The 27,916-nt window shown below is 44.7% G+C and overlaps 3 protein-coding genes across 4 annotated transcripts; all 3 read left to right on the forward strand.

Moving 5' to 3' along the window:
• Nucleotides 1-1,411: 1,411 nt before the first annotated feature.
• Nucleotides 1,412-2,417, forward strand: LOC100284934 (protein binding protein). Its single transcript, NM_001157829.2, has one exon. It carries the CDS (start codon nt 1,739-1,741, stop codon nt 2,330-2,332), a length of 594 nt encoding a protein of 197 aa, NP_001151301.2. The 5' UTR covers nt 1,412-1,738; the 3' UTR covers nt 2,333-2,417.
• A 14,326-nt stretch (nt 2,418-16,743) lies between these two features.
• LOC103627658 (PHD finger protein At3g20280) lies at nt 16,744-21,439 on the forward strand. Of its 2 annotated transcripts, XR_002262528.2 has the most exons (4): nt 16,744-17,395; nt 17,988-18,306; nt 18,912-20,535; nt 20,863-21,439. XR_002262528.2 is itself a non-coding variant. In XM_020538675.2 (3 exons), exons 1-3 carry the CDS (start codon nt 17,027-17,029, stop codon nt 20,405-20,407), a joined length of 2,184 nt encoding a protein of 727 aa, XP_020394264.1. In that variant the 5' UTR covers nt 16,744-17,026; the 3' UTR covers nt 20,408-20,828. The 2 variants fall into 2 exon arrangements, 1 of the variants encoding a protein (XP_020394264.1); XM_020538675.2 differs by lacking the exon at nt 20,863-21,439 and having other exon boundaries at nt 18,912-20,828.
• Nucleotides 21,440-22,488: 1,049 nt separating this feature from the next.
• On the forward strand, nt 22,489-26,174 carry LOC100285381 (dual specificity protein phosphatase 4). The gene is made up of 5 exons (NM_001158274.2): nt 22,489-23,001; nt 24,215-24,314; nt 24,784-24,841; nt 24,938-25,044; nt 25,418-26,174. Exons 1-5 carry the CDS (start codon nt 22,759-22,761, stop codon nt 25,717-25,719), a joined length of 810 nt encoding a protein of 269 aa, NP_001151746.2. The 5' UTR covers nt 22,489-22,758; the 3' UTR covers nt 25,720-26,174.
• Nucleotides 26,175-27,916: the final 1,742 nt, after the last annotated feature.

The raw sequence follows: 27,916 nt of genomic DNA on the forward strand, positions 1-27,916 counted from the left end.
CCCCCCCCCCCCCCCCGACGGGTAAGCGAGGACGGGGATGGAGAAACATTCTCATCTCTGTTCCCCGCAGGGACCCGTTAAACTTATATATAATGATATTTTCATGTAATATATAATGATAAAAATAAATATTTACATTGTTAAGAGATAACTCGTTGTACAAATATGTTTATTTTGGTGTACACATAATGATTTCTTACACCCGATAATATGTATAAGTGAACATGTTTCGTATTAATAACAAAGAAAGTATGTCATAATTATAATTTAAGCGGGGACGGGAATCCCCGACGGAGATTTATCCCCGCGGGGAACGCGAATGGGGTAGAAATGCCCTCGCAAAAGTTTGTGGAGATCCCCACGGGAGATTTTTTTGCCGCAGGATCGGATATGTGGAGCCAAAACCCGATAGGAAATTCCTGGTTGCATCCTAATTTTGATCATGGCGACGGCTTTGGCCAGGTGGTGTGCTCTTTTGATCACGTTTGCGGATAGTGCCGTTCTCCGGACTCTGGATCGCCCTTTCTTGCTGGGTCGAGCTGTTATTGTGTCGGCAGCACTGGCCATGGCTTGGCTATTGCTATGCACACTCGCTAGTTGCCACTGCCTACTTATCGCTCCAACTAATCCATGCTGGATCTGTGCAAACAGAGCGTGTTTGGTTGCTTGTTTTCTCTTGACCATGCCGAAGAAAGCATGTGTTTAGTTGTCTACGTGCACATGTATGTCAACCATGCGCAGCGGCTGCTTGTGGGCTCCGCATCACACGAGCCTGGCCCGTAGAAACAAATGATTTTTTTTCGCATGTGTGGAGCCAGGCGTGAGAACTCTTTTTGCATCCATGGTACCAGGTCCGCTCGTTCCATTGGACATCCAAACGCGACAAACAATCCGGCCTAGTTAAGAGTCTCTTACAACCAACCAATTACACCAAGTTCAAGTTATTTTCAGCAAAGAGGATTATTGATGCGAGTAGCATATTTTCAGCTACCATCGTTCTAAATTGTGACTTATTTTGTTTTGTTTAAATATATAACTTTCTATTATATATTTAAACATATTAATGTTAGAATTGATCTTTGACCTCGTGCCTGATCGAGGGCGTCTAATCTAAGACGAGACTGGTGAGCCCATGTTGCACAACTCTATAAATAGAGAGATGTGGACGAACGACTAGAGATATAAGGTTCACATTAGCTATCGTCTCAATTCCCCACCTAAACCCTAGACCGATCTATATGGATGGGTTGTTAGCAACGGAAAATCCTCCACTAGTAGAGTTCGCTTCCTTAATTGTCGCTGCTCTAGCGTAGATCTTCACAGATAAATGTGTTAGTGATCAGATCAAAGGTATCATCTATTTTTGGTATCGATATACGGTGGTTATTATTAAATATCTAGATACGTGACAAAATTAAACCAGAGTAAATTATAATTTCAAACACATAGTCTACACAGCCATGCCATATTCGTCGGTAAACTCTGTTTCGGCTATGCACGTCACAACTCACGCGGGTGCACCATGGAAAAACATGCCGTGTAGCCGGCAGTGGTGTACGCAGAGCAATGACGAACGTTACAGCCATCGAAAGAAAGAAAAAAACATCCAGACCTGACCTCAGGCAAAGGAACATGCACTGCGGCGCCGTGACCACGAGTGCACTGTGCAGCAGAAACGCTGTGCCTGTGCGCCTCGCTCCACTGATCCAAAGCTGCCTGCGCTCTCTCCAAGGTCGCCATGGGATCCTACCACTACACCTCGCAATTCGTCGATTCCAACCCCAAGCCCAGCCACAAACCCAAGACCACCGTCCAAATCCCGATTACATCCCCTCGGGAGGCGGCTCGGGGAGGATCGCCTGACGCGGTGGCGGCCGCCAAGATCCAGGCGGCCTTGCGTGGGTACCTGGTCAGGCGGCACGTCACGGCCGTGCGCGCTGCCGACGCCGAGGCGACGCGGCTCGAGCGGCTGCTCCGGCGGCAGGAGACCGTGGACGCCGTCCGCAGCGACGAGCGCGAGCGGGCCCGGTTCTCGGAGGCGCTGATGGCCGTGCTGCTCCGCCTGGATGCCGTGCCGGGGCACTACCCCGCCGTGCGGGACGCGCGGCGCGCCGTGAGCCGCCGCGTGGTCGGCCTGCAGGAGGTGTTCGACGCTGTTGCCGTGGCACCCAAAGCCCAGACGTGCGGGGTGCCGGCGAGCCTGGAGCAGGTCCTGGAATGGATCTGGGGAGTCGGAGAGGCGCCTGCTCCGGTGCCGCCGCCGCAGGCGGAGGTGGAGGAGGAAGTGAGAAGGGCCGGGTCATGCTGGGCAAGATTTTTTGGTGGAGTGTAGTGAGTAGTGTACGGTCATAGGGTGGCTACAGTGTAGCACGTTGTACGGCGCCGTGCTCATTTGTACATGTTGTGGATGTATTACAGTAAGCGGTGATACTCAAAGGAATACATAAAAACTATATAACAAACAATCTTCAGTAAATGGTGCAGTAGCGTAAGTATATTGTCTGTTTCTATTTTTTTTCCAAACATCCTAAACTCGGTGGTGCTTGAAACTTGATGATATCTTATCAGACGGTAATCTTAGGGCGTGTTCGGCTGGCTACAAGCCGACACTGTTGCAGCTGTTTGGATTGCTGCAGCTGCAATCCATAGAGAGAAAAATACTGTAGAAGCCGCAGCCGCAGCCGGATTACAGCCGCAGCAAGCCGCAGCGAACAAGCTCTTATGCTTCGTTATAATTTTCTTAAGCATTGGCTTCCGGACAAGATGTAGTTGGAGGCAGACGTTGGGTGAAACGGTGTGGCGGCAATGGTACCCTGGTTTAAACTATGGTCATAGGACCAGCTACCTTGTATATAGTCGTGTAAATACATTTTTGAATCCTAAGGAAGTGGAGAACGAATGTTAACTAGTCTTGATCTGTTTGGTAGAGCTCAAAAGATGAATATAGAATTCACCTAAATCTATTATATAATAGCTCTACCATAGATATAAGATTTGTCTAAGCGTTTAATACAATTTCACCTTCCTCTTTATCTCACTATTACTTAGGCTGATTCCGACAACTTTGTCGGGTACCCAAGACAAGTACCCTAATTAAATAAGCTCGTAACCTTATTCTCAATCCAATTTCCCGTCGAGCAGGTGTGCGAGGTGGAGCGGCCGATCAAGTCTCCACCAAAGTCTGCGAGGCGGAGTGGTCGACCAAGTCCTCGTCGAGCAGGTCTATGAGGCGGATCGGCCGAATAAGTCAGCGAGGCGGAGCGACCAACTAAGTCCCCACCTGACAAGTCAACGAGTCGGAGCTGTCGACCAAGTCCCTGCGCTCATAAGGTGGAAATCTGAACCCAGTGGTGCGAACCCGCAACCCATCATGACAAGACATGTCATCACCACGCCATGTCTCAACGTGCACACACTGCACAAGATATGTCTTCGATTACCTCGTAAGTACGTACGGCCTCTCGCAAGGAGACCTTAGCGTAGGAGTCTCGACAGTATCTCGTATATCGAAAAGGACGGGACAACACACCATACTGAGCGTATGTACCACGTACGATGGGAGGTGACGCAAGTATACAGCGGGCGGAGCCACGCCGTGTACGGTCGCGCTCCGAACAGACTCGCAGGACCCGCCACACACTTCCACTAGGACGTCAGCAACAGTCTCGCTACATAGATCAGCGTGATGGACACGTCATATTAGGGGTATGACCACACACAGGAAAAGAGTCCCAATTCGGTGACCCTGGCAGATAGGTCTCTGAAAATCGCCTAGAGGGGGGTGAATAGGGCGAATCTGAAATTTACAAACTTAATCACAACTACAAGCCGGGTTAGCGTTAGAAATAATAATGAGTCCGAGAGAGAGGGCGCAAAACAAATCGCAAGCGAATAAAAAATGCGACACACAGATTTGTTTTACCGAGGTTCGGTTCTCGCAAACCTACTTCCCGTTGAGGTGGTCACAAAGACCGGGTCTCTTTCAACCCTTTCCCTCTCTCAAACGGTCCATCGGACCGAGTGAGCTTCTCTTCTCAATCAAACGGGAACAAACTTCCCCGCAAGGACCACCACACAATTGGTGTCTCTTGCCTTGGTTACAATTAAGTTGTTCGCAAGAAAGAATGAAAGAAGGAAGCAATCCAAACGCAAGAGCTCAAAAGAACACAACAAATCTCTCTCACTAATCACTAAAGCCTTGTGTAGAATTGGGAGAGGATTTGATCTATTTGGTGTGTCTAGTGTTGAATGCTAGCTCTTGTAAGTAGTTGGAAGGTGGAAAACTTGGATGCCAATGAATGTGGGGTGGTTGGGGTATTTATAGCCCCAACCACCACAAAGTGGTCGTTGGAAGGCTGCAGTCGCATGGCGCACCGGACAGTCCGGTGCGCCAGCCACATCAACAGACTGTTGGGGTTCGACCGTTGGAGCTCTGTCTTGTGGGCCCGCCTGGCTGTCCGGTGGTGCACCGGACATGCCCTGTAGGCTGTCCGGTGTGCCACCCGCGCGTGCCCTGCTCTTCTGCGCGCGCAGGCGCGCATTTAATGCGTTGCAGTCGACCGTTGCGCGCGCAGTAGCCGTTGCTCCGCTGTCACACCGGACAGTCCGGTGAATTATAGCGAAGCGCCTCTGAGAATTCCCGAAGGTGATGAGTTCAGCTTGGAGTCCCCTGGTGCACCGGACACTGTCCGGTGGTGCACCAGACACTGTCCGGTGCGCCAGACCAGGGCACACTTCGGTTGTCCCTTGCTCTCTTTGTTTGAACCCTTTTCTTGGTCTTTTTATTGGCTTATTGTGAACCTTTGGCACCTGTAGAACTTATAGACTAGAGCAAACTAGTTAGTCCAATTATTTGTGTTGGGCAATTCAACCAACAAAATCAATTAGGAAATAGGTGTAAGCCTAATTCCCTTTCAGTCTCTCTCTTCGATGAGGGAGAGAATTCATTGTGAGGCTTCTCTCTTGAGATATAAAAGGGAGAAGTGTCATTCTAACGACACACGAGCACTCCAGTTATACCACACCTCCCAACAATACTATGATCAACACTACACTGAACTAGAACACAAGTCTCAACCAGTATAACACATTGTCTCAAACTCATCGCTCGAGTTCCGGCGGCTCACCATTCGGAGTAAGTCAACACTAACTTTCCCTACGAACACAAATGTTATTGTCCCTCTGTTTTCAGAACCACAATAAGCTTAACCATCATATCTTCTATTTCAAACTTCACCCTGTAAACAATGTTGTCTACAATCATATTTATGATTTAACGGAGACAACCTTAGGTCCCATACGTTAGCTCTCCGTCTCTTTGTTCTTTGTAACATGCAGCACGTCGGGGTAGAGAAGTCTGAGCTCGTCGATGACGATCGACGACCTAGAGACACCCTTAAGGGGTCATTCGACAGTCCAAGATCAGTTCCTGCTCAGGAACAGTTCCACGCCGGGATGCAGTGGATCCTGGTTATTTACTAAATCTCGGTCTAGTTTGATTCCAGGTGTTCATAGGTGTGGCTCCAATCCGAGTGAAAGAAGGGTCAAAAGGGCAGAAATGCTCTGGTTTCGTTCAGGATTAAATCTATCTGAACATTCATTTAGGGTGACATAATTTCAGATGGAATGTGTTGTAGGCCAAACCGAACGGGGCCTAAATGTTAGTGATAGTCGCCTAGAGGGGGGTGAATAGGGCGAAACTGAAATTTACAAATATAAACACAACTACAAGCCGGGTTAGCGTTAGAAATATAAACGAGTCCACGAGAGAGGGCGCAAAACAAATCGCGAGCAAATAATGAAGTGTGACACACGGATTTGTTTTACCGAGGTTCGGTTCTCTCAAACCTACTCCCCGTTGAGGAGGCCACAAAGGCCGGGTCTCTTTCAACCCTTCCCTCTCTCAAACGGTCCCTCGGACCGAGTGAGCTTCTCTTCTCAAATCAAAGCCGGGAACAAAACTTCCCCGCAAGGGCCACCACACAATTGGTGCCTCTTGCCTTGATTACAATGGAGTTTTGATCACAAGAACAAGTGAGAAAGAAAAGAAGCAATCCAAGCGCAAGAGCTCAAATGAACACGGCAAATCTCTCTCGCTAATCACTAAACCCTTGTGTGGAATTGGAGAGGATTTGATCTCTTTGAATGTGTCTAGAATTGAATGCTAGAGCTCTTGTAGTAGTTGAGAAGTGGAAAACTTGGATGCAATGAATGGTGGGGTGGTTGGGGTATTTATAGCCCCAACCACCAAACTTGACCGTTGGCTGGAGGCGTCTGCTCGATGGCGCACCGGACAGTCCGGTGCACACCGGACAGTCCGGTGCCCCTGCCACGTCATCACTGCCGTTGGATTCTAGCCGTTGGAGCTTCTGACTTGTGGGCCCGCCTGGGTGTCCGGTGCACACCGGACATGTACTGTTTGATGTTCGGTGCACCGGCATGGGCAAGTCTGACGTCTGCGCGCGCATTAAATGCACCGCAGGGAGCCGTTGGCGCCGAAGAGAGCCGTTGCTCCGCTGGTACATCGGACAGTCCGGTGCACACCGGACAGTCCGGTGAATTTTAGCGGAGCGGCTGCCACGCGAACCCGAGGCTGGCGAGTTCCGGAGACCGCGCTTCCTTGGAGCACCGGACATGTCCGGTGCACACCGGACAGTCCGGTGAATTATAGCGCGCCGGCTTCCGAGAAATCCCGAGGGTGAAGAGTTTGAGTCTGAGTCCCCTGGTGCACCGGACAGGTACTGTTCACTGTCCGGTGGCACACCGGACAGTCCGGTGCGCCAGTCCAGGGGTGCCCTCGGTTGCCCCTTTGCTCCTTTATTGAATCCAAAACTTGGTCTTTTTATTGGCTGAGTGTGAACCTTTTACACCTGTATAATCTATACACTTGGGCAAACTAGTTAGTTCAAAGATTTGTGTTGGGCAATTCAATCACCAAAATTATTTAGGAACTAGGTGTAAGCCTAATTCCCTTTCAATCTCCCCCTTTTTGGTGATTGATGCCAACACAAACCAAAGCAAATAGAGAAGTGCATAATTGAACTAGTTTGCATAATGTAAGTGTAAAGGTTGCTTGGAATTACGCCAATATAACTACTTACAAGACATGCAAGGAATGTTTCTTTCTTTATTTAGCATTTTGGACCACGCTTGCACCACATGTTTTGTTTTTGCAAACTCTTATGTAAATTCTTTTCAAAGTTCTTTTGCAAATAGTCAAAGGTAAATGAATACGAGTTTGTAAAGCATTTTCAAGATTTGAAATTTTCTCCCCCTGTTTCAAATGCTTTCCTTTTGACTTAACAAAAACTCCCCCTAAAAGAGATCCACCTCTTAGTGTTCAAGAGGGTTTTGATATACCATTTTTGAAATACTACTTTCTCCCCCTTTTACCATTTTTGAAATACCACTTTCTCCCCCTTTTGAACACAATAGGATACCAAATGATAAATACTTTTGGAAAGCACTAAGTTTTTGAATTTGGTGGTGGTGGTGCGGTCCTTTTGCTTTGGGCTCATTTCTCCCCCTTTTTGGCATGAATCGCCAAAAACGGAATCATTAGAGCCCTCGAAGTAATTTCTTCCCCTTTGGTCATAAGTAAATGAGTTAAGATTATACCAAAGACGAAGTCCTGTCCTTTTGCTTTTGAGCTTTTACTCTCTCCCCCAAGGATGAAGTCCTTTTCTTTGATGCTCATTTCTCCCCAAGGAATAGAGAGTTGCTCGGAGTGATGGCGAAGCATGAGTTACGGAGTGGAAGCCTTTGTCTTCACCGAAGACTCCAATTCCCTTTCAATATACCTATGACTTGGTTTGAAATAGACTTGAAAACACATTAGTCATAGCATATGAAAGAGACATGATCAAAGGTATATTTATGAGCTATGTGTGCAAGTTTAGCAAAAGAAATTTCTAGAATCAAGAATATTGAGCTCATGCCTAAGTCTGGTAAAAGATTGTTCATCAAGTGGTTTGGTAAAGATATCGGCTAATTGATCTTTAGTATTAATGTAAGAAATCTCGATATCCCCCTTTTGTTGGTGATCCCTAAGAAAATGATACCGAATGGCTATGTGCTTAGTGCGGCTATGCTCGACGGGATTGTCGGCCATTTTAATTGCACTCTCATTATCACATAGCAAAGGGACTTTGGTTAATTTGTAACCGTAGTCCCGCAGGGTTTGCCTCATCCAAAGTAATTGCGCGCAACAATGGCCTGCGGCAATGTACTCGGCTTCGGCGGTGGAAAGAGCGACCGAATTTTGCTTCTTTGAAGCCCAAGACACCAAGGATCTTCCCAAGAACTGGCAAGTCCCCGATGTGCTCTTCCTATTAATTTTGCACCCCGCCCAATCGGCATCCGAATAACCAATCAAATCAAATGTGGATCCCCGAGGGTACCAAAGCCCAAACTTAGGTGTATAAGCCAAATATCTCAAGATTCGTTTTACGGCCGTAAGGTGTGATTCCTTAGGGTCGGATTGGAATCTTGCACACATGCAAACGGAAAGCATAATGTCCGGTCGAGATGCACATAAATAAAGCAATGAACCAATCATCGACCGGTATACCTTTTGATCCACGGACTTACCTCCCGTGTCGAGGTCGAGATGCCCATTAGTTCCCATGGGTGTCTTGATGGGTTTGGCATCCTTCATCCCAAACTTGGTTAGAATGTCTTGAGTGTACTTCGTTTGGCTAATGAAGGTGCCCTCTTGGAGTTGCTTGACTTGGAATCCTAGAAAATACTTCAACTCCCCCATCATCGACATCTCGAATTTCTGTGTCATGATCCTACTAAACTCTTCACATGTAGACTCGTTAGTAGACCCAAATATAATATCATCAACATAAATTTGGCATACTAACAAGTCATTTTCAAGAGTTTTAGTAAAGAGTGTAGGATCGGCTTTTCCGACTTTGAAGCCATTAGCAATAAGGAAATCTCTAAGGCATTCATACCATGCTCTTGGGGCTTGCTTGAGCCCATAAAGCGCCTTAGAGAGCCTATAAACATGGTTAGGATACTCACTGTCTTCAAAGCCGGGAGGTTGCTCAACATAGACCTCTTCCTTGATTGGTCCGTTGAGGAAGGCACTTTTCACGTCCATTTGATAAAGCTTAAAGCCATGATAAGTAGCATAGGCCAATAATATGCGAATTGACTCAAGCCTAGCTACGGGTGCATAGGTTTCACCGAAATCCAAACCTTCGACTTGGGAGTATCCCTTGGCCACAAGTCGTGCTTTGTTCCTTGTCACCACACCATGCTCATCTTGCTTGTTGCGGAAGACCCATTTGGTTCCTACAACATTTTGATTAGGACGTGGAACTAAATGCCATACCTCATTTCTAGTGAAGTTGTTGAGCTCCTCTTGCATCGCCACCACCCAATCCGAATCTTGGAGCGCTTCCTCTACCCTGTGTGGCTCAATAGAGGAAACAAAAGAGTAATGTTCACAAAAATGAGCAACCCGAGATCAAGTAGTTACCCCCTTTTGAATGTCACCGAGGATGGTGTCGACGGGGTGATCTCGTTGGATTGCTTGGTGGACTCTTGGGTGTGGCGGTCTTGGTTCTTCCTCATCCTCCTTTTCTTGATTATTTTCATCTCCCCCTTGATCATTGCCATTATCTTGAGGTGGCTCATCTTCTTGATTTTGCCCTTCATCATCTTGAGCCTCATCCTCATTTTGGGTTGGTGGAGATGCTTGCATGGAGGAGGATGGTTGATCTTGTGCATTTGGAGGCTCTTCGGATTCCTTAGGGCACACATCCCCAATGGACATGTTCCTTAGCGCGATGCATGGAGCCTCTTCATTACCTATCTCATCAAGATCAACTTGCTCTACTTGAGAGCCGTTAGTTTCATCAAACACAACGTCACATGAGACTTCAACTAGTCCAGTGGACTTGTTAAAGACCCTATATGCCCTTGTGTTTGAGTCATAACCAAGTAAAAAGCCTTCTACAGTTTTAGGAGCAAATTTAGATTTTCTACCTCTTTTAACAAGAATAAAGCATTTGCTACCAAAAACTCTAAAATATGAAATGTTGGGCTTTTTACCGGTTAGGAGTTCATAGGATGTCTTCTTGAGGATTCGGTGAAGATATAACCGGTTGATGGCGTAGCAGGCGGTGTTGACCGCTTCGGCCCAAAACCGGTCCGGTGTCTTGTATTCATCAAGCATGGTTCTTGCCATGTCCAATAGAGTTCGATTCTTCCTCTCCACTACACCATTTTGTTGTGGAGTGTAGGGAGAAGAGAACTCATGCTTGATGCCCTCCTCCTCAAGGAAGCCTTCAATTTGAGAGTTCTTGAACTCCGTCCCGTTGTCGCTTCTAATTTTCTTGATCCTCAAGCCGAACTCATTTTGAGCTCGTCTCAAGAATCCCTTTAAGGTCTCTTGAGTTTGAGATTTTTCCTGCAAAAAGAATACCCAAGTGAAGCGAGAATAATCATCCACTATTACAAGACAATACTTACTCCCGCCGATGCTTATGTAAGCAATCGGGCCGAATAGATCCATGTGTAGGAGCTCCAACGGCCTGTCGGTCGTCATGATGTTCTTGTGTGGATGATGGACTCCAACTTGCTTCCCGGCCTGGCATGCGCTACAAATCCTGTCTTTCTCAAAAAGAACATTTGTTAATCCTAAAATGTGCTCTCCCTTTAGAAGCTTATGAAGATTCTTCATCCCAACATGGGCTAGTCGGCGGTGCCAGAGCCAACCCATGTTAGTCTTAGCAATTAAGCAAGTGTCAAGTTCAGCTCTATCAAAATCTACCAAGTATAGCTGACCCTCTAACACTCCCTTAAATGCTATTGAATCATCACTTCTTCTAAAGACAGTGACACCTATATCAGTGAATAGACAGTTGTAGCCCATTTGACATAATTGAGAAACAGAAAGCAAGTTGTAATCTAAAGAATCTACAAGAAAAACATTGGAAATAGAATGGTCAGGAGATATAGCAATTTTACCCAATCCTTTGACCAAACCTTGATTTCCATCCCCGAATGTGATAGCTCGTTGGGGATCTTGGTTTTTCTCATATGAGGAGAACATTTTTTTCTCCCCAGTCATATGGTTTGTGCACCCGCTGTCGAGTATCCAACTTGAGCCCCCGGATGCATAAACCTACAAAACAATTTTAGTTCTTGACTTTAGGTACCCAAACGGTTTTGGGTCCTTTGGCATTAGACACAAGAACTTTGGGTACCCAAACACAAGTCTTGGAGCCCTTGTGTTTGCCCCCAACAAATTTGGCAACTACCTTGCCGGATTTGCTAGTAAGCACATAAGATGCATCAAAAGTTTTAAATGAAATGGCATGATCATTTGATGCATTAGGAATTTTCTTCTTAGGCAACTTAGCATGGGTTGGTTGCCTAGAACTAGATGTCTCACCCTTATACATATAAGCATGATTAGGGCCAGAGTGAGACTCCCTAGAGTGAATTCTCCTAATTTTGCTCTCGGGATAACCGGCAGGGTACAAAATGTAACCCTCGTTATCCTGAGGCATGGGAGCCTTGCCCTTAACAAAGTTAGACAAATTTTTAGGAGGGGCATTAAGTTTGACATTGTCTCCCCTTTGGAAGCCAATGCCATCCTTAATGCCACGGCGTCTCCCATTATAAAGCATGCTACGAGCAAATTTAAATTTCTCATTCTCTAGGTTGTGCTCGGCAATTTTAGCATCTAATTTTGCTATATGATCATTTTGTTGTTTAATTAAAGCCATATGATCAAGAATAGCATTAACATCAACATCTCTACATCTAGTGCAAATAGAAACATGCCCAACATTAGATGTAGAGGGTTTGCAAGATTTAAGTTCTACAACCTTAGCATGCAACATTTCATTCTTAGTTCTAAGGTCGGAAATGGTAGTATTGCAAACATCAAAATCTCTAGCCTTAGCAATCAAATTTTCATTCTCTAATCTAAGACTAGTAAGAGAAATGTTTAATTCTTCAATCCTAGCAAGCAAATCATCATTATTATTTCTAGGATTGGGAATTGAAACATTACAAACATGAGTATCAACCTTAGCACTTAAAATAGCATTTTCATTTCTAAGGTTGTCAATCATCTCATGACAAGTGCTTAGCTCACTAGATAATTTTTCACATTTCTCAATTTCAAGAGCATAAGCCTTTTTAACCTTAACATGTTTCTTGTTTTCTTTAATTAGACAATCCTCTTGGGAGTCCAAAAGGTCATCCTTTTCATGAATAGCACTAATCAATTCATTTAATTTTTCTTTTTGCTCCATGTTAAGATTGGCAAAGAGAATACGCAAATTATCCTCCTCATCACTAGCATTATCATCACTAGACGATTCATATTTAGTGGAGGAGTTGGATTTAACCTTCTTCTTTTTGCCGTCCTTTGCCATGAGGCACTTGTGGCCGACGTTGGGGAAGAGAAGTCCCTTGGTGACGGCGATGTTGGCGGCGTCCTCGTCGTCGGAGGAGTCGCTTGAGCTCTCGTCGGAGTCCCACTCGCGACAAACATGGGCATCGCCGCCCTTCTTCCTGTAGTACCTCTTCTTCTCCTTTCTTCTCCCCTTCTTGTCGTCGCCTCGGTCACTGTCACTAGACATAGGACATTTAGCAATAAAATGACCGGGCTTACCACATTTGTAGCAAACCTTCTTGGAGCGGGACTTGTAGTCTTTCCCCCTCCTTTGTTTGAGGATTTGGCGGAAGCTCTTGATGACGAGCGCCATCTCCTCATTGTCAAGCTTGGAGGCGTCTATTGGTTGTCGACTTGGTGTAGACTCCTCCTTCTTTTCTTCCGTCGCCTTGAATGCAACGGGATGAGCTTCGGATGAGTCGCCAAGCTCGTTGATTTTCCTCGAGCCTTCTATCATGCACTCAAAACTTACAAAATGCCCGATAACTTCCTCGGGGGTCATTTTAGTATATCTAGGATTACCACGAATCAATTGAACTTGAGTGGGATTTAGAAAAATGAGAGATCTTAAAATAACATTTACCACTTCGTGGTCGTCCCACTTCTTGCTCCCGAGGTTGCGCACTTGGTTTACCAAAGTCTTGAGTCGGTTGTACATGTGTTGTGGCTCCTCCCCTTTGTGAAGCCGGAACCGACCGAGCTCCCCCTCGATCGTTTCCCGCTTGGTGATCTTGGTGAGCTCGTCTCCCTCGTGCGCGGTTTTGAGTACATCCCAAACTTCCTTGGCGTTCTTCAACCCTTGTACTTTGTTATATTCCTCTTTACTTAGTGAGGCGAGGAGAATTGTTGTGGCTTGTGAGTTGAAGTGCTCGATTTGGGCTACCTCATCCTCATCATAGTTCTCATCCCCTACGGATGGTACCTGCGCACCAAACTCAACAACATCCCATATGCTTTTGTGGAGCGAGATTAGATGAAATCGCATTAAATCGCTCCACCTAGCGTAATCTTCACCATCAAAAGTTGGTGGTTTGCCTAGTGGGACGGAAAGTAAAGGTGTATGTTTGGAAATGCGAGGGTAGCGTAGGGGGATCTTACTATACTTCTTGCGCTCTTGGCGCTTAGAAGTGACGGAGGGCGCATCGGAGTCGGAGGTCGATGTTGATGAAGTGTCGGTCTCGTAGTAGACCACCTTCCTCATCCTCTTGTGCTTGTCGCCTTTCCGATGCGGCTTGTGGGAAGAAGATTTTCCCTTCTTCTCTTTGTGGTGAGAAGAAGATTTCTTCTCCTTCCCTTTGTTGGAGGAGCTCTTCTTCTTCTCCCTCCTTTTGGTGCGGGACTCTTCCGATGAAGTGCTCCCGTGGCTTGTAGTGGGCTTTTCGCCGGTCTCCATCTCCTTCTTGGCGTGATCTCCCGACATCACTTCGAGCGGTTAGGCTCTAATGAAGCACCGGGCTCTGATACCAATTGATAGTCGCCTAGAGGGGGGGTGAATAGGGCGAAACTGAAATTTACAAATATAAACACAACTACAAGCCGGGTTAGCGTTAGAAATATAAACGAGTCCACGAGAGAGGGCGCAAAACAAATCGCGAGCAAATAATGAAGTGTGACACACGGATTTGTTTTACCGAGGTTCGGTTCTCTCAAACCTACTCCCCGTTGAGGAGGCCACAAAGGCCGGGTCTCTTTCAACCCTTCCCTCTCTCAAACGGTCCCTCGGACCGAGTGAGCTTCTCTTCTCAAATCAAAGCCGGGAACAAAACTTCCCCGCAAGGGCCACCACACAATTGGTGCCTCTTGCCTTGATTACAATGGAGTTTTGATCACAAGAACAAGTGAGAAAGAAAAGAAGCAATCCAAGCGCAAGAGCTCAAATGAACACGACAAATCTCTCTCGCTAATCACTAAACCCTTGTGTGGAATTGGAGAGGATTTGATCTCTTTGAATGTGTCTAGAATTGAATGGTAGAGCTCTTGTAGTAGTTGAGAAGTGGAAAACTTGGATGCAATGAATGGTGGGGTGGTTGGGGTATTTATAGCCCCAACCACCAAACTTGACCGTTGGCTGGAGGCGTCTGCTCGATGGCGCACCGGACAGTCCGGTGCACACCGGACAGTCCGGTGCCCCTGCCACGTCATCACTGCCGTTGGATTCTAGCCGTTGGAGCTTCTGACTTGTGGGCCCGCCTGGGTGTCCGGTGCACACCGGACATGTACTGTTTGATGTCCGGTGCACCGGCATGGGCAAGTCTGACGTCTGCGCGCGCTGCGCGCGCATTAAATGCACCGCAGGGAGCCGTTGGCGCCGAAGAGAGCCGTTGCTCCGCTGGTACACCGGACAGTCCGGTGCACACCGGACAGTCCGGTGAATTTTAGCGGAGCGGCTGCTACGCGAACCCGAGGCTGGCGAGTTCCGGAGACCGCGCTTTCTTGGAGCACCGGACATGTCCGGTGCACACCGGACAATCCGGTGAATTATAGCGCGCCGGCTTCCGAGAAATCCCGAGGGTGAAGAGTTTGAGTCTGAGTCCCCTGGTGCACCGGACAGGTACTGTTCACTGTCCGGTGGCACACCGGACAGTCCGGTGCGCCAGTCCAGGGGTGCCCTCGGTTGCCCCTTTGCTCCTTTATTGAATCCAAAACTTGGTCTTTTTATTGGCTGAGTGTGAACCTTTTACACCTGTATAATCTATACACTTGGGCAAACTAGTTAGTTCAAAGATTTGTGTTGGGCAATTCAATCACCAAAATTATTTAGGAACTAGGTGTAAGCCTAATTCCCTTTCAGTTAGCGCTTACTATATCACCATGAATATTGTAAGCTATATAGCCTGAAGGTTGTAATTGTCTTAAAACAACAATTGTACTATTTTTTCTACTGTGTGTTTACTAGATTTTCTCACAAATGGTTTTAAGGAGGCAATAAGTCATAAGTGTAATATATGAAGCAACTCTATGCACTGTTTCTTTATTTTTTCATTGAGTTTTCTTGGAGTTTTAACTAGACATGAGTTAGTTGCAGTATTCCTTTAAAGGAGTGTTAGCAAACCATATGAACAGTTATATGAGTTATACCACTCTGAGGGCTTTACCTTTCTATATAATAAATCTATAGCTTATCATAATAAATAACAAAAATAAAAAGAAAAATTCTCCACCATGATCTCATACTACCATACGTCTATGCATTATGTCTATATATAAATATTTGATAATATGTTAGCACACAACGACTACATAAAAATAAAGCATACATATATTATCATTGATCTCAATATCTTACAATTTTTCCCAACATACATTACTAAACTAAACTCATGATCCATAGTTCCTCCTCCTCTCTCGGCTATTTAGCCACACATCGACGTCACGCCTCCTCCTCTCCCTCGACTATTGTTGCCCCGATGTTTGCAGAGGTGCATGTCGGCGAAGAGTCGATTGTCCAATCATGCATTTCACAGATGTGCAGGGTGGCGAAGAGTCGGTTGTTCAACCATGCATCACTGGCGGTGGCGTCTGCTCCCTTCCCTTGGTTGTTCTTGCCATGTTGTCTGTATAGACATATGGAGGCGGAGAGTCGCGACAACGATTCAACGCGCTTGTCGATGAGGGGAGGTAAAGGCGGCGCCATGAGTGGGGCGCGACAGTGGTTGGCAAGTCAGAGGTTAGCAGGATGGACTGCTCGATGTATTCTAATAGTGCGTGAGAATTTCGATGAAAGGCGTGGATAGAAAAACTGATGGAAAGTTTGAGTTAAGGCACTATTTGGATAGCTTCAGCTCTAAAAAATTTGGTGGAGTTAGTGTAGCATATCATTAGGTTTTCTAGAAAATCATGGAGCTAGAACGGTAAGGATTTAGAAAACATTTAAATAAGTTATTTTATTTATTATTTAGACTAAAATATTTTAAAAACTATTTAAACTGATATTATAAACTACTACTCCACCCTGAAGTTGGAACCTCAAGGCATTCCAAACACAATTATTTTCAGCGCTCGTAGTGGTTGAAGAGAGACTGGTTGAGATCTCCGAGAAATATGTTTTCTATATCTCTTGTTTTTCATTTTTACTGTTGACAAAAAAAATCGTGATCGATGATATTCACAATCACAACCTTCGCCCAGCCTGCGAGGCCCAGTCACCAACGCAGGCCGAATAACCCCAATACCCAACTAACCAACGCCATAGATGATACCTCCCTCGCTGTCTCCCCGCCGTCCATTTAGCCCACACCCAGGCTGGCCCACCCACCAACCCGACCGAGGACTCCACCGCTCATAAATCCGCAAACAGAGACGATGGAAAAAAAAACAATTCCACGTGCTCTGCTGTGTTCTACTCCTACACCTGCGACTATAATCCCCCTCATCGCCAGCCCCCTCGTCTCGTCTCCCCCCTCCGCTTCGCCCATCTCATCGCCATCTCACTCCCGAACCCACTTCCTTTCCTTCCCGCGTCTAATTGAGCGCCAAAGCGGGGGGCATTTGAATTCCCCGGAACTTCCACTTCCAGTGGCTTCTCGAACCTTCCGGAGGCGCTGCCGGCCGGCCGGCTCCGGCTCTACTTCTTCCCCCTAGGGTTTCGCGTTTCCCTCGGGGATGGGGGACGCCCCCGCCGCCGCGGCGGCAGCGTCGCCCGCTTGTGCCGCGCAGAAGCGGAGACGCGGCGATGATGGCGCGGGGCTGAGGCGGGTGGCGGAGATCGTGATGGTGTTGGCCGCGGCCGGGGAGGTGCGCGGCGGGATGGAGCCCACGGCGGCGGAGCGGGCACTCGCGGCCGAGGCACGGGAGACGCTGGCCGCCGCCGTTGCCGAGGGGGCCGTGCGGCCCAAGGATCTGTTCTCGGTGGAGGCGGTGCGCGCGGTCGTCGAGGATCTCGGGCTCAACCGCGCCAAGGACCCAGCTGCCATGGGGTTTCGCCCGCCCAAGGCCTCCATCGCCGATAGGCTTATGCTTACTAAGCGCAAGGTTTTGCTAACTCTTTCTCGTTTACACCCATTCCCGCGCACTTTACTGACCATCGGTATGAGCTTTGAAAATATCAACTGAGGTGATAATTGCGATATGAGAATGCTTGTATAACCATTGGACTTTATTAGCTTGTATGGCATGACACTGCTGCTTGCATGGTGCAAGCTATCGCTTCTGAATGATACGTTAGCTAATAATGATTCCACAGATTCTTGGACCACTGCTTGTATATTGATATGCTCTGTTCCTCTTGTAGTATTCTAATTCAACACATTTTATTCGCTCCTGGAGAGTTCCTGGCAGTGTCTCGGAATATTTACTTATCATGATCATTCGAGCAAATGTTTATGTTTCGGTTACTTGTTATTGTAGAATTAGTATGTCTGCAACTAGAGTTGTCTCGTGTATGCTGAACTTACTATTTGTGTGTGGATCCCTTTGAATAATTGATTATTGTTATCTTGTTGTCACTTTTTCCAGCTCAAGCGGTTTCTAAGTGTGTTTTTGTTTACAATATTTCCAACTTAAAAATTAGTGTCAGTGCAAAACATATGTATGTATACCATCTGACTGTTCCATTTATTTACAGATGGAAGAAGTGAAGGAAGCTCCAGTGCAATCAACAGTTAGCGCACCTCAAACAGTCGTTTCAAGTGGAATGTCTGACTTCCATGGTTTGAATGGGGCTACTAAGTTTGGTGTTGGAGTTCCTAGGGACCCACCAGTTCCATCTATAACCGCTAGTGCCCCATTAACCTCTACATCCCCAGCTACCTTGAAACCACCAGAATCATTTCCTGTAAAACCAGTTTCCAACTCATCGGTTGTTCCTGTACTCTATTCTGGTCCATCAAACCTTAAATCGGACAAAAATGTCAGTGGTCCTCTGAATTTAGCACACACTGGAGGTATTTTCTAGTCTTACTGTTTGCAGCATCTCCTATTTATTTATTTATTTGTTTATTTATTTATCTATCTATCTTTTGGGTAAAAGTAGGCACTTCTTACTCTAGCTTATTGTAAATAAGATGCCTACTTGGCTCTGGATGCATGTTGATAGCTTTTGGATCTGATCTCACTGCACATTCAATGAGTCTGTACACTGCTCAAAGCTGCAAATAAGATGGGCCAAAATTTTTGGCTATTAGAAATACACCCTTCCTGTGTTTTATTTTATTGGTCAGGAGTGAGCACATAATATAAATACAACATTTGTATGAAAATTACTATGGCTATGAATTGTCAAGCTGTCTGACTTTTAGTCTTTTACCACAGCATCTATGTCTGATTTCGTCTTTTACCGTAGTATCTATGTCTTTCCTCTGAACGCTATTCCCTTTGGAAAATTGTGCTTAATTTATCAAACTGCCACTTGTTAGTTCCAATCTTTGCATATCCCCGTGCACAAGAGGTGGAAGGGCATTATATATCCCTGATTATAGAATTAGCAGATGCTTTCTTTTTCATTAATCTTGCTCACAAATTAATTTGTCTGTGTTGCTTATGGCTGCAGCAACTGTTGTCCACTCAAACAAGTCAACTGTAGATGCATCTGCTAGGTCCAGTGTAAATGCTTCCAATCAGATGGTGAAAAACCAGGACACAAAACCAGTGACAGTTCAAGCCATGGCAGGTAATCCTGCTACGGGGCATCGTGCTACACCTACTTTCATCAATCACAATGAGATAGCAAAGAATGTTCAACAGTTTCTGCACCAACCTGCAAACAATCCTAGCTGGACTCCACCATCAACTGATTACATGCATTCTCGCTTGAGTTGTCAAATATGCAAAGTTGTTATCATTGGTACAGACAGTTTACTTGTTTGTGATGCTTGTGAGAGGGGAGTACATTTGAAATGCCTTCAGCAGTATGGCAATAAGGGTGTCCCTAAAGCTGAGTGGCATTGTTCTGCATGCCTGACTCAGAGTAAGGGCAAACCCTTACCACCAAAATATGGCAAGGTTACAAGAACTGTAGTTGCATCAAAGGCTGCTCCACCTGGTGGTGGGGCACAGCTTTCTTTGCAGGGATCAGCAGAAAACATGGCTTCAAAGGAAAATCACCAAAAGTTGGCTGCAAATGGGAATCTTATGAAACCAATCTCTATTCAAGGTGGTAGCACAGCACCCAACAGTAATGTATTGGCACTGAGTGCCATCACGGCTGGTTCACAATCACAATTAGTTTCTACCTTGAGACCATCAAGAGTTGTTAAAGCTGAAATGTTCTCTATTGGAAAAGAAGGAACTGGGCAACCGTGCAATACTACAATACAACCAGCTGTGAGATCATCCCCTCTTAACAAAAGATTGAGAAGTGATTCCTCTTTGAACCCTGCAGATTCCGCAAATGATATCATGCATGGTAAGTATACTACAGAAATTTCCGGTGCTGAAGCAAAGGTCAAGTCTGAAGTGAACTATGAGGCCTCTGTGAGTAGAGATGAGGAATTGGTTGATAGTAGTGGAACATCAATTGAAACTGAACAAACAAAGGTTGGTGCTAGTGAAGAAAAGCCCAGGACACAATCAACCTTTGAGACAGATAAAGTGAAAGATGGGGGGACGACTACCAACACAGGAACAGCAACAGATCAATGCAGCAACTTCGGTACTGAAGAAAATCTCCCCGGTGAAATAACTTCTGAGGCACATAAAATCACTGACGTGAAGATGACTAGCAATACTGGAACATCTGTACAGCAAAGCAACATTGATAGTATTGAAGAGAAGGCCAGCCAGATCGATGCAGTTTCTGATCCACATGCACATATAATCCAAGATATGGGAATGGACACCAACAATGGACCACCAGTAGCTGAAAGCGGCAGTCCTGTTGCTGAAGAAAAGCCCCCCGAACAATCCTCTTCAATTGGTGATGTGTGTGTCACCGCTAATGCTGGAATTCCAACAGATCAAACACAACATCCAAATGGGTCAACTGAAAATGTAGTCAGGAAATCTCCCAACAGAGAACTATATGAAGAGAAATCAGGCAGGCTGTAATGTAGTCTCACCCAAAGGACAAAACTTTATGTTTTCATGAAGATGAAGCAGTGGGTTGTGACACAGAAGCAATAGAAAAGGCAAACTAATTTAGTAGGAGGTTGCACCAATTTTCGTTTTTTTTTCAGGTGTGTTTCTAACCAAACCAGTTGTTAGGAAGTCTTATGTCTGTGAAAATCTTGCCTGTTTTGATTTATGCTAATAGTGATTCTTTTAAACTACATTATTTGAAATCGATGCTTGTAGCTCTGAGTTATTTTTTACTCATTATGGCTAATTGGCTATGCCAATCACATTAGCTTATTTGAACTCATGGTTACAATTATGCTTAGGCGACCTTTAATGGTCTGTATTTATTGCAGCACATGTTTTTCCCCCCATCTCTGAACACAAACTTTCTACTATGGCCTTTTGGATTGTATTTGTATCTTACTTTATCTTAAATCTTTTCACAGATGGAACTATGCTGAATCTACCATTTATTTACCAACATCAGTGATCAACTGTGTTCTCGACATTCTCTTGGATAACATTATACATTTAGCCATCGCCAACCATTTTTACAGGATGTTTATTCTATGCCCCTTGGAAACATGCTCACCAGACCTACTCCAGTCTTGTTCAGGCTTTGTTTGGTAGCAAGTGTAATGGAGGGGGTTAGGATTCCTTACTATTGAAAATTGAATAGTAAGGGATTCTAGCCCCCTCAATCCCCTCTATTACACTCGCTCCCAAATAAGGACAGAAGGTTTCACCACATTTTCTGCAAAAATAGTTACGTTCCTGCTGACGTAAGGGTTACTAAATTCTGCAGGAATCCACTGTCGCCCTGTGTGGTAAGAGAATCCTAGAACACAGGAGGTATAATCGTGAAGTTGTACTTTATGTAGATTGATAATCTTGAGTTCCTAATTAATTCCGTTTCCCCTTCTATTTGTTCTGTGCTCGACTGTAATGTTGTAATTAGATAGGTTTTAGCTGAGTTAGGACTGGATTATCAAGTCACAATAATGATATTTGTCTTCGCCATCACCCCGGAGGCTCGGACCATGTTCAATGTGATACAGTCTGCCATGCAATCTATCAGCATCGGCCTGCTAACTCATGCCACACCCATTATAATATCTCCAGCAGTTTACCTATACCTATATTCAAATTACAATACAAATAGTGTAATGTATAGTGCAAAAAGGTGTAAAACAATGTTTTGAATGATCATATAGATGCAATGAGTAATAAAAACACTAATTTTCACCATTTTTTACTATACATTACACTGTTTTTATAGTGTAATTTGAATATGCGTATGAGTAAGCTGCTGAAGATATTCTTAAAGACTAATTTGGTGACCAATTGAATAGTAAGAGATTTCTCCTTTATAGATTCTCTTTATTTCTCTTGGTCATCAAACCAGCACTAAGAGTGTGTTTGGTTCTATTTTTAGAACTTGCTTTTGCTTTAAAAATGGTAGAAATCTGAACCAAACACCTTTATCTAGTCCTTGTTTTTTCACCTTAGATGCTTTTTCGTAGTTTAACTTACGAAGTAAGTAGACCCTTATTTATCTAACGGTAGCATCGAACTATCGTTTCTTTTTCATCTCTTTTCTAACTCTTCCATCGTTCTATCCACACATTGAGTAGGACTGATCATAATTCGGAGAAAAGCTAGGGTTTAGCCGCAATCTCCCCCTCACATTGCACACACTTATTCGATCTATTTCTTTGTGAGGGCATACTTGTTAGAGCTCCACTAACTTCAAGTTCACCAAAATTGGGCCTGGATCTAACTTTAGTAGCATTTTTTTTTACCCAACAGCTCCATCCAGGTCTGCTTCACCAAAACAGTGAATCTAACACTAGATTCACCGAATTGGAGCACAAGAGCTGCTCCATCAAATCCAAGTTTGATAGAGTTGAGAGAAATTATTCATCACTGTAGATGAAAAAAACGCTTCTCTCTTTCCCGTCATCTTCCTCGTTCACACGCGCCTCCTCACTCTTCTCGACCGCCGCGCCATCCCTAGCTGGTATCTGTGCGCCTCGGTCAGTTGCAGCCCGTGACAATTGACAAATCCGTGTCAAGCCTCAAGCGTGAAGCTATCCGTACGATCGGATAACGAGGCGGTCCCACCTCCCACGGACATCCCCGTCCCCACCGATTTGTTTGTCATCACTCGTCACTCATCACTCATCAGCTATTCTTCTCTTCTCCTGGACAACTCAAGCTCAAAACCCAAAATCGACCTTGTCGACCCGGATCCGAGCTAGGCACCCGCACGACCACCCGCCTCCTGCCGGTCACCGGGACCTAGCATCGCCGGGCGGCGGCGGGGGAGGGGAAGGTAGGCGATGAGGAAACGTGAGCGGGAGAACCCGTGCGGGATCTGCGGGCACTACCACAAGTACGAGGAGGGGGAGGTATGCGGGGTGTGCGGCCACCGCTGGAAACCGTCGGACGGGGAGGGCGCCCCGTCGAGGCACGAGTCCGCCTTCCCCACAGAGGTGCTCAAGGACTTTCTCTTCCTCGGGAGCTACGACAACGCCTCACGCTCCGAGGTCCTCAGAACGCTCAGTATCTCCCACATCCTTAATGTACGTATTCAAGCCCTATTTTCTAGATGATCCACATCCCCTTCCTTGTTTGTGATTATTAAATCCGGCGTCTTCAAAGCTGGAGATCGATTCCCCGTCCAAATAGAACTAAAGAAGCTGGTGAGCGATAGCAGTACAGTACCGCTGGCGCTATCTAGGGTTTGGCATTTTATGACCATCCATGGTCTATTCAGGACAGTTTGGTCAATCTATAGCTTGTCATCTTCTACAGGATAGACCACAGACTATTAATTTGTACTGCTGTTGCTTGAAAGGTTACATTTGTAGGTTTAGTTTATAGCAAACAGAACGAGAATGTGTTTTTGTACAGTCTTGTTAATTATTTACTCAAGTGGAAAGCGGGTTCAAGTGAAGAAAGAACAAGCAGAACATGGGAAGGCAACTAATATGAGGACTTTATTTGAACAGTTAAACTGGATGCGAAACTCAAACAGGGGTATTTGACAATTGAATGATGTGGACTGTGGAGCTTGATTGATTAGGAAGAAGAAAACCAGTTCACTTGTGATAATTGGTAGTTAGCGAATATTTAAGGAACGAGGCGTAGCCTGCGGTGATGATTACGCATATTTAGCTTCTTATTCGACTAGTATTCCTATGGTATCAGAAATTAACAGGACCTGATATGGAAGTGGCTTGATTGTTCACCTGAGATAATTTGGAACAGGCGTGATGGTTATGGAATGATGCTAATTAATTTTCGTGACACGGTGCTAAGTATGGTTCATTATGTTCCATAAATGTCAACCATGTTACAACTGCTAGTTGAATTTGACATATAATCTTCATAGTAGATAGATGGATGCTGTTTGGTTCAGTGGCATACTCTGTTTCAAATTATAGTCTGTTTTGGCTTTTCTAGATACATATGTATCTGGACATAGCATATATCTAGGTGCGGAGCAAAAGCTATGTAACTACAAAAGAAAAAAAACGACCTAATTTGGGACAGAGGGAATAGTTATGTTGCTGTCATGTTGATGATGTACAACATGTTCACGTCTATTATTATTTCTGGCTAGTTTCTCAATATGGTTACTATCTTGTGAATCTGTAGGCTCAGGTACCTGACAGTCAACCTTTTGTATATTCCTGCCTCACTGTTAAAATCAGATGTTGCCCTTGACTGTTTAGCACTTGCTTCAGTATGATAATTGAAGATTAATTACTATGTTTAGTATTTGCTTAACAGACTGTGCCTGATTGCCACAATCTGTACAAGAATTCATTCACATATCACAGTCTTCAACGGGACAGGCCTTTGGATTTTGATGAGGCAAACCAATATCTAGGTATTATCTGTTTGCTCTTTCAGCATTTCGGAGTGGAATTGTGTACAGTTAGTCGTGAACTACATTTTTCCTTGTAGAGTTGCCCCTGTAAAAAGCATGTTGCTACCTGATTGAACTCGAGTAGATGTCCTCTGCATGTCATCCTAACAAATTCCATTTTTCTACCTGCCTGTTGAAGTAATGGGTTTATTTGTACCTGTTTTTTATTTGTTTCTTCCGTTCAACCTGGTTGTTGTCTCTTTTAAGCTGGGATGGACATTTGTATATGTACTTTTGTGTTCCAGGTTCTTTTTTATTTGTATTTTGTACATAAGCCTTCTTCCCACATGCTTCTTTCTGAAGTTTCCACGGATAAAAATTACTTTCATGGAAAAAGGAAGGGGCTGTAATATACTTCTCAAGTACTGAGCTATTATACCTCTTTATTGTCACTAATATGGTATTGTGATTTCCTTCTCTGCAATTTCAGAGAAATGTGAAAGAGATAAATCGCGTGTTCTTGTTCATTGCATGACTGGAAAAAACAGGTACTTAATTGCTTGTGAAGAACTTCTATTAGCTTTTACGCTGTCTGCTTTGTTGCGATTTGTTGACGAATACTTCTTTGGAACACATTTTGTTAGGTCTGCTGCTATTGTTGCAGCCTTCTTGATGAAGTCTAGAGGGTGGAGACTTGCACAATCTTTTCAATGGGTGAAAGATCGAAGACCACAGGTTCAACTGACAGATGGTTAGCTTCATACCCTTTGAAGCTTGTTGACTAATTAAGACACCGTCTCTATTACATTATGAATCATTGGTTCCTTGCCTATCAAATGTTAACATTTTTTCTCACCTGAATTGACAGCAGTCTACTCTATATACACAGTGAATAAGCACTGCTAAACTACTTTGTTTAGTTTATTGTGTAGTTCGTATCTCTGTTAGCAATTTTTCAGAGACTAGATTAATACATTATGAATGAATATAGCAGCTTTCACGTCCCCTTACCCCCCACGCCGCACACAAAAAAGGAAAAGGAAAAAGAACACACATAGTACATAAACTTTGACTCTCACATTTATATTGTCATTAGGTAATTATAACATGTTTCTTCTATGCAGCTTCTCAGAAGGAGCTTTTGGAGTATGAGCTGAAGCTTTTCGGACCCAGTACTCAAACCTTGGTTCCCACTGAATCATTTGCTTCTCTTGGATTTGGTTATACAAAACCAGCAGGTGACATGCAAACGCCTGTGTTCAACCAAACGACCATGCCATCCATATTCGAGCGATTCAACCCAAATGATCGCCCCACCAATTTCACTTTTGGAGTTGAGAGGAAAGCAGAAGCTAACCCTCGAGATAACAATAGTGATGGCAGGGTAAACCCAACTTCAACGGAGAACCTGATGGACAGCTCTTAAGATGATTTCACGATGTCGCTGTTGAATCTCCTTGTTCCAGAAGTAAACCCGCTGTAATCTGCATGTCGCGGAAGTAAACCTACTGCTCGGTGCCTCGGTGCACCGAATACTTATCCGGTGTCTAGGTTTCAGGGAGGTTTTGCCCTTGTCGCATGAGAAATGGTTCTCTGGAAACCGATCTTTGCTTTAGAATGACTGTATGAAATAGATGTTTGTGGCTCATCTATCTGTTCCTTTCTCGTATAGTTTCTGATTGCTACATATGAATAAGGCATAGTGCTTACCAGTCGGGTCGTTTGTTTGGTCATGTATATATGTAGTCGTCCGTAAAAGGAGAGAGATGGAGAGATTTTTCAGGTCGGCAGCTGGTGGTGACGTGATGAGTTTTAGATCTTTAGTCTAACGCAACAGGAGATTAAGAATCTAGATTATCACCTTTTTAGTTCGAAGGTTTGAGAATTAATGACAGATTGATAAATAAGGTAAACAGTTATTTATTTATTTATTTATTTATTTTAGTTTGTGAACCCAACTGAGTCAATTTTAGAGACCTTTAGTCAGGTGCATTTTACTCTTTTACTTTCTCAATATGATGTGGAGACTACTATAGAATTTCTACGGTTACAATCACGAGTGATAGCGTCATAGCAATGTACCTGACGAGTGATGTAGTCATGTACCTGGACGCGATCGTCGACCAACTGGACAAACTCAGGATGATCTATCTGTATATGGATCAACATTAGGCAGTGATGGATCCAACTGCTATGCTTAGAGTGTGCTAGAAAAAATATAAAAAAACAAACAAAAAATAGAGATTATCAAGACTCAAACCTCTAATACCAAGTTCAAGATATAAACACTTAAACAACTGTGCTAACTACTCCTATGTAATCTTGGAGTGTGTCGTGATCTATATGGACCACCCGCTGAGTCCGTCCCTGACTTTAGGTCTTGTTTGAATTCGTATCTATCCATAAATATATTATATACACAATAGATTAAGAGATTAAGGTGGATACACAAGCAAATTCTACATGCATCAAAATATTATATCCACACGCGTATATAGTAACTAGCGCAAGTCTCCATCCTCTAGACTTCATCAAGCAGTATGACTTTCACACAACTGGAGTGCAAGTGGAAGCTGACGCACCGCAGTCCGCACAAGGATCCGCAAGCATCGACCATGGAGATCCGCACGACGTCGCTTGTCACGCCGCCGGTACAGCCCCACGAGGTCCTTCAAGATCCACACAGATCAAGAAACTCAGAAGACGAACACCAAAGAGAATGCAGACCACGGCATCTGGTGCCTCTTCCCCTGCCATCATCTCCCAACTGACCATGTACATATAACCCCAATGAAGACCAGGACGAGTCCTCTGATCCGAACTTACCACTCTTCCTGCCTATTCGTTTGGCATTGGCACACAACATTGTCGTCAGAGAAACCACGGCTGCTGGTCGGCAAGGTCTAAGAACGTGGTAGTTCATCTTCCTCCAAAAGTCAAGCACGTACTTCTCTAGATTAAGTTACGTACTGTATATTATCTGCATCATTTTTAGTATCTGTTGAGATATCAATCTTAACTACTGCTACATGATTGAGAAAGAATGGACAACTTCCTAAGTTTGGTCTGCTTGTAATGCTACATCTGCTACCAATAATAAGTATTTTTTAATTTATTTCTCAGTGCTTAATGTCATTTGATTTCACTCTTTAGCACCAGCAATTATGTCGTCCTATATAAATGCGTCAGTCATATGATTACTAAGGTACTCACAGTGATGGTTTTCATTCCCCAAAGAGAAGTCCTACGACTACAGCTGCTATTTCGCAAGATCTCTTGATTTTGGAACTCTCGTTGTTAGATTTGATACAACCATACAAGTATCATTTGTATTTATTTAATTAAATAAATTTGAGTGAGCCCTCTCGCAGCCTTCACGATTGAAAACTCAAATCCCCCCCCCTAGAATTGAGAGGGAAAATTAGTTCATTTCTCCTACAATCTCCTCCAATTCTAAAGAAAATTTGAGTTTTTTAAACTAGCCCTCACAGTCATTCGGGGCCATCGGGAGGAAGAAGCCCTTGGAGGCGTCGGAGTTTCGGAGTTCTTTAGGATCGATCAGGGATTTCGGCTCATCGGTGCGTTCTTGTTAATCGGTGCCCGTTCGAGACCTTTGGGGTTTT

Source organism: Zea mays, chromosome 5, assembly GCF_902167145.1.
Source record: "Zea mays cultivar B73 chromosome 5, Zm-B73-REFERENCE-NAM-5.0, whole genome shotgun sequence".
Taxonomy (NCBI): Eukaryota; Viridiplantae; Streptophyta; class Magnoliopsida; order Poales; family Poaceae; genus Zea; species Zea mays.

What these genes read in the sequence shown, in the direction of transcription:
- LOC100284934 (NM_001157829.2), top strand. Translation starts at nt 1,739, where the DNA reads ATGGGATCCTACCACTACACCTCGCAATTCGTCGATTCCAACCCCAAG.
- LOC100285381 (NM_001158274.2), top strand. Translation starts at nt 22,759, where the DNA reads ATGAGGAAACGTGAGCGGGAGAACCCGTGCGGGATCTGCGGGCACTAC. An exon ending in GTATCTCCCACATCCTTAAT is followed by an intron (nt 23,002 to 24,214) that starts GTACGTATTCAA and finishes TTTGCTTAACAG; the next exon opens with ACTGTGCCTGATTGCCACAA. An exon ending in ACAGGTTCAACTGACAGATG is followed by an intron (nt 25,045 to 25,417) that starts GTTAGCTTCATA and finishes TCTTCTATGCAG; the next exon opens with CTTCTCAGAAGGAGCTTTTG.
- LOC103627658 (XM_020538675.2), top strand. Translation starts at nt 17,027, where the DNA reads ATGGGGGACGCCCCCGCCGCCGCGGCGGCAGCGTCGCCCGCTTGTGCC. An exon ending in TTATGCTTACTAAGCGCAAG is followed by an intron (nt 17,396 to 17,987) that starts GTTTTGCTAACT and finishes ATTTATTTACAG; the next exon opens with ATGGAAGAAGTGAAGGAAGC. An exon ending in GAATTTAGCACACACTGGAG is followed by an intron (nt 18,307 to 18,911) that starts GTATTTTCTAGT and finishes TTATGGCTGCAG; the next exon opens with CAACTGTTGTCCACTCAAAC.